Genomic DNA, 6,383 nt, shown 5'->3' on the forward strand with positions numbered 1-6,383 from the left:
TCTGAATAAATACAGCCGGTGCCCTGCGGGCGCAGCCGGGCGTGGGGGTGGCAAGGCGGCGTGAGCTACACATGCGGCGACGGGGACAATCACAAGCGGCCCACGAGGCGTGTGACRACACAGAGACGGGTGTAGAGATTCGCTCGGACCAGGCTCCTGCGCTCCAGAGAGCCGAGGGAGGCGTCAACAGGAGGTGAAATGTGTAAGAAGAGGGCTGGGGAGCCCGCCGGAGGCTGGGGCTGGCAGGTGCACGCTGCCCCGGCGTGGCAGGGCCCTTCTCGGCAGAAGCAGGCAGRGTAGCCCAGCTACATTTCTGTTTCTGCTAAGAGGCTGTCACCGAGACCTGACGTCATCAGGACCATCTGGGAGCTGGAATCTGTGTCGAGAGAGGGAGAAAAGCATGACCTGTTCAGGCTGCCAGAGACAGGGCGGTACTCCAGACTCAGAGGTGAGGGTGAGGAATTAAAGCACCGCAGGGTGGGAAGAGAACTGCTGAGAGAAATGTGAGATTAAGTAGGAGCTAGGCCTACTCTGGCCACGCAGCAGGGTGGAGCGGATATTTGGGGAGAGGGAGAGAGCAGAGATGGCAGCAAGAGGCCAGAGGAACCATCAGGTGTGAGTGCCCCCCATGTGCAGGTGATACTGGTTGTGCTGGCCCAGCCGTGCCCTTACCCAGCCCTGCACACCTTTAAGTGTGCACTCACCGAGTGTTCTTCAGCTAGAGAGACACTGTCCAGGTGGGACAGATTTCAGGCTGCAAGCTGGCCAACAACACATAGGGGGTGGTGTTGCCTTCCCAAGAGCAGGGAATGCCGCGGGCAATCAGCGATTTTATGGCAGCAGAGGCCTGGAAATACTGACTTTCTGCACTGCATGAATGGAGGGTTTGTGCAGCTCTCCCCTGCCTGCCTCGGGGAGGTGAGGGCAGCTTGCTGGCTCTGCCATGGCTCAGAGCACCAGCCAGGAACAGTGACTCTGCCCATAGCAAGTGAATCAACTGCAAGGAGGATGGGCCTGCATAGCAAGTAAGAAACTCAGCAGGGTACCAGTTTCCCATCCAGAAGCATTTTTACACAGAAAAAAAAAAATCTGTTTTCTCCTGATGGGAGGGAGAAGATATCTATTCACAGTCCCACAGATTCAAAACTACTGCAAGGGATCTCTATTTCAAGAATCAATTTCAGGAAACTAAATCCAAAACTTGGCCAAACTGTCAATGAATGATTTTTATGGGTTTAATAGAAGAGGATCCAGATGTTTTGAGGCTCAAGGATTGGTTGTGTTTGTCTTCTGGTTGTCGGATATGAGAACTGTTAGGGGTGAAGAGGTAAATAGAGGTAAAATAGAGGTAAAATAGAGGTAAAAAAAGCAAAGCCTCAAACCACCTGGATCACAAGGTAGGCATGACAATATATAGTGGCATATATGCAAACAACACAGAACAGGCTACTGCTGTCTCTGTAATACACCTTTTTTCCATTACAAGCAACAGCCAGACTGTGGCACCTGGCTAACYCTTCACATGTTTGGGACATAGAGACAGGAATAGCTGATGCTGTGCGGATTGCAGAGAGGTTCTGGAAACAGTGAGGAATGACACAAGTTTTGGCTAGGATATCTGGCAGAGGCTCCCAAGATCTTTAATATTCCTGTCCTTGAGTTTTAAGACTTTCAGATTTTGTTCCTGCAGCATCAGGAAAAATGCCTCAGAGGTTCCGTTTCCACTCTTTGCAGCAGCCGCATCGTCCTTGGAAACTGCCTTTCCAAGAGCAGCTCAGCCCAGTGCTATTTAACATGAAGGTCACAGCTGGAGGTGTATGTATTCCATGGAGGTGTATGTATTCCATGGGGGTGTATGTATTTCATGGGGATGTATGTATTCCATGGAGGTGTATGTATTCCATGGAGGTGTATGTATTCCATGGGGGTGTATGTATTTCATGGAGATGTATGTATTCCATTGGGGTTGTATGTATTCCGTGGGAGTGTATGTATTCCATGGGGATGTATGTATTCCATGGGGATGTATGTATTCCATGGGGGTGTATGATTCCAGTTCATGGGGAGAAGGGACAGACCCTATTCACCAACCCCACTGCAAGAGGTCAGTGGCACTGGAAACACCCCAGACATCCAAGTTCCAGCCTGTCAGCTCCTGCCCCCTAGCCCAGTTCCCAGAGCTCTTACTGTTCTGGCAGATCCAGGGGTTCTTCTCCCTGGCTGTGACTTCGTGAGCCTCCGTCTCCTCCTCTTCCTCACCCTCGGAGAGAAGATCAGARATCTGCTGCTGCAGCTCAGGACTAATGTTGTTCTCTGCCAGGATGAGTGTCCGTAGGGCTGTGGGGTAATTCTCTACCATGTCCAGCAAGGTCTGAGGGGAGAGCGGATAAAGAGGCTGACAGCAGCACAAAGAGCTGCTAGGCTGAGCAGAAGGAGTATCAACTCCAGCCCTTCTCTCCCTACTTCTACCTTCCCTTGGCCTTGATCAGCCTTCATCATGAGAGACTGAGGACTTCCCATCTTTCTGTGGGAAGGGCTGAGCTTGGATTTCCTGGCTCTATCTAAAGGAGAAAAGACTGCTCTACACCCTGTTGCTGTCACATTTCCAGGCTCATTTCCTCTTACCACTGGAAACTGGAGCTCTGAGRGGAGAACCTGTGCTACTGAGACTTGGCCTGTACTTGCCCACAGAGCTTTAGTTCTCATCCTCAGCCAAAAATCCCAACCCCTTACCTCTTCCAAGAAAACAGCTGGAGAAAAGCAAGAAACCTCCCAGGTGCAGGGAAGAAAGGGAGTCCAAAGTGTGGTTGGAGGCAGGTGTGGGTCCTAGGGCCTCTGTAGACATCCCAGACCTGTGCCCCTGAGATGTCAGTGATGCTGTGGAGAAACTGTAGGCTCCCCCATACCTGAGCTGACTGGTTGGTAAGTCCTGTTCCCTCCAAGTCCAGCACTTCAAGGGTTCGACTGGAGGCCACAGCAACTGCGAGCATCCCGGCTACCTGGTCACCTGGAGGAGGAGAAAACCAGGGCTGTCAGCAGTGCCTGCCTTCCCTCATGTAATGCCACATGCCCTCATGTGCCTGGGACTGTCATGGGAACATCCTCTGAGTATTTCTGCCATCAGACAACCTTCCAAATTTGTCATCTCGTGATGCAAGAAAGCTGTTAACTGAGAAAAGAGACAAGGAAAGGTGAACCATTTTGTGATATGGGAGTAGTCACTGTGGGAACATGAAGGAACACAGTGAAATTGGTTTTATTCCCCAAGGAACCATATCTTTCCGAATATTCTTCCTACTCAAGGAGGCTAGGGCCTTTAATAGTCCCTGTAAGGCATCCCAGACACAGAATAGGAGCTAAATACTTCATTCTAGGTAAGGGCTGGAGCCAGACAGGACTCTACACCAGCTGATGGACTGCCTGCCTGGAAAAGAAGTATACTTTAAGGGGGGATGCAGCAGGACAAGGAGCATTAAAGACTGATGTTGSTGAAGAGATGAGATTCCAGCATATTCTGACATTCTCTGTCGAGTGCCAAGATGCCACAACTCTGACACCTTCTCTTGGAACAAAACCCAGACTGCTGTCAAGTAACACTCTGGGGCTTTTCCTGTCCAAGAGGAGGTACCTGGTCAGAGAGAGGGGCTGGGGGAGGCTCTGCTTGCAGACAGGTTGAGAAGGGGAGTGTCATCCTGATGCTGAGGGAGGCATGGCCCGATCTCCTCCTCACCACCTTGCAGCAGAGCGGGAGAGAGTTTGTTTCTATGGCAACGAGTGCCAGGCTCTCCTCCTCCTCCTCCCTGCTCCTCCGGGAAGACGAAGGGGGGAGCGCGGGGACATACTGCATCTGCCAAGCCAGCTTCAGCACCCAGAGCTTCGGGAACAAGGCAGACATGGAGGGTCAAATGTGACGACAAAGGCGGTGGAGTGGGCAAGGCACAGCCTCCTTTCTGCGTCTCCCGGCAGGGCACGCGGCCACCTCACACAAGCAGAGCAGTAAGGGTGGCTTCCCCTACAGCTGAAGGTGCCCAGCAGGTGGAACTTGCTGCCGGGAATCAGAGGGCACCTATGCAAGGAACTGCCCCATCCTACTGTTGATTCTCTACTGCCTTTCCAGAACTTCATCCCTGGCCACCCACTGGTGCGAATCGCACAAACGCTGAGAGGCAGAAATGAAGCATCCCCTGCTCCTCCTCCCAGGCCCCCAGCTTACCTAGGGGGTTGTAGTCCAGGTTCAGCACGCGGAGCTGTGAGCTGTGAGCCACTGCAATGGCTAGGCGTCCCCAGCCTTTGCTYGTGATGCCCGGGTTGGCGCTCAGTGTTAGCTCTTTGAGGCCTGGAGAAGGGAGAGAAGCCAAAGCAGAGCCTTGAGGTCCCCAAAGTGGTCACAGGAGAACTAGTTCAGYTCGCCAGAACAGCTCTGGATTGTGTCTCCTGTGCTCTGTCAGGCTTAAGGGCTTGGTTTGCTCTGACAACTGTCATCACATATTTCAGTGATCGGTGAGATATTTTCAGTGATCGGTGAGGTCTTCAGCTGTGGCCCTTCCTTTATCCTTGCTGCAACTGCCCCATTTATCTACTCTCCCAACCTGTGTCCTGCTCACCCTAAATAGCAAACACAATGGAAACAGCTAAGGGGTGTTTGAGACAACTGGCTGGGCAAAGAASGTGGCATGAGGTGATAGGCTGGAGAACAGATAACAGGGACAGCGGGCTCTGAATCCTGCACCTGAAAGGGGTGCCCAGCAGAGATAACAGCATCAGTGGCATTGTGAGCACACAGAGGAGGAGATGCTGGGAAAAGGTGAAAAGCACTTTAAGAGTCGGAAGAAATAAGTGGTATTACCTTAGCACATGCCAGCCCACAGCTTGACYGGGTCACTGGCCTCACACCACCAAAGATCATTCCCTAAGACCTGAATCTTGGCATTAAGACTGTGCACGCAATTACACGCTCACGGAGTGCACCCACAAGCAGGGACAATTCCCAGGCACTAATAATAAAGCCAAGTGCTGAGGTAGGGATGCACAATATATTTATCTATGGTGATTATCAACACATAAATGCAAAATAATAAATTCAAAGTCCAAGCTGTCCCCTTCTCCAGTTTGAAATGCTACTGACATGAACCAGAAGCAACCTGTTAGTCTCTGAGCTCAAAAYTGCCAGCGGGACAGATCAGTAGCAGAAAGCCCAAACCTGCCCAAGGGAACCACTCCTCTATTACTTAGCTTTTCTGCTTCTCTTATATCGGGGAAAAGAAATTYCTTAGCCCTGGCAAACCATAGAGCCTGCCTCCTCCAGGGCTGATATTTACTGCTGCATGCATCTGCTCTATGTGAAAGCTCCACCGGTCACTGAGCAGCCCACAGCCCCTGGTGCTTACCAGACTTGGCCCCATCAGGCGGCAGGAGCCCACAGATAAGGTTGATGCCTTCATCCCCCAGCATGCAGTCTCCTAGATCCAGAGCCACCAGCGAGGGGTGGATGGAGAGAGCAGGATTGAGGAGGGCCAAGCCTGCATCTGTCAGGGGACTCCCATGGAGGCTGTGCAGGTAAAAGGGAAAATTACTACGAGCCTTCTTCCTGGGGGGCTAACTAACCCGACAGGGAGAAAAAAGAAATTAGGTGCATGACAAATRCTAATCCCACGTGGGCAAAAAGCTCTGGAAAGCCTCTGTTGCAAGTGTTGGCTGGCAGCTATAGTGGCCCTCCTCTCCCGGCCGGGACAAGGGGTGCAGGGGATGCCGGYGTGGAAGGGCAGCCCCACCASCAGGGCAGCCAGGCTGGGGAGCGGGACCGAGGCAGGGCCGTGCCCAGCCGGCGAGGGCAGAGGTGGCTCCCTCCCAGCCAGGTGATGGGCAGGGGCTTATCCTCCACAGCGTCAAGGGCATTTTCACTCCGACAAGACTCAAATTCAGGGATTAGCCCCGAGCTGCAAGTCTCCCGAAAGAGCCGTCCCCGCCCGAGAGGGGGCCGGGATCCCCGGGCAGCCCCCGCCCCGCTGTACTCACAAGAGGGACTGGACGGAGCGATTTGTCTTCAGGGCCTCGGCCAGCTGCTTGACGCGATTGATGTTGGAGACGATGCCCAGGTTGAGGTTGAGCTGGGCGAGGGAGCGGGACTCGGCCACCCCGCGGCAGACGTGCCCGAAGTCCCGCTCGGAGAGCTGGCAGCCCCGCAGAGACAGCAGCCGCACCGAGTTCTCCCGCAGGCTCTCGCAGATGTCCCGAATCTCCGCCCCCGACAGCGTCTCCCCGGAGATCTGGATGGACCCCGGCAGCATCTTCCCCCGGCTCGAAGCGCCGCCGATCCCGGGGCCGCTCCGCCCGGGCGCCGCGGGGGAACCGCGCTGCGCGCTGCGGGCCGGGGCGGGCGCCGC

General features: G+C 53.9%; 1 protein-coding gene across 1 annotated transcript; it reads right to left on the bottom strand.

Moving 5' to 3' along the window:
• Positions 1 to 6: 6 nt before the first annotated feature.
• On the bottom strand, positions 7 to 6,368 carry LRRC73 (leucine rich repeat containing 73). The gene is made up of 6 exons (XM_057370166.1): positions 6,016 to 6,368; positions 5,388 to 5,548; positions 4,214 to 4,336; positions 2,907 to 3,007; positions 2,188 to 2,371; positions 7 to 376 (listed from the first exon to the last, which is right to left on the bottom strand). The coding sequence occupies exons 1-6, from the start codon at positions 6,285 to 6,287 to the stop codon at positions 306 to 308; spliced, it is 912 nt and encodes a 303-aa protein (XP_057226149.1). The 5' UTR covers positions 6,288 to 6,368; the 3' UTR covers positions 7 to 305.
• Between the last annotated feature and the right edge of the window lie 15 nt (positions 6,369 to 6,383).

Source organism: Malurus melanocephalus, unplaced genomic scaffold (assembly GCF_030028575.1).
Source record: "Malurus melanocephalus ecotype Western Australia unplaced genomic scaffold, MMel_1.1 scaffold_5, whole genome shotgun sequence".
NCBI lineage: Eukaryota > Metazoa > Chordata > Aves > Passeriformes > Maluridae > Malurus > Malurus melanocephalus.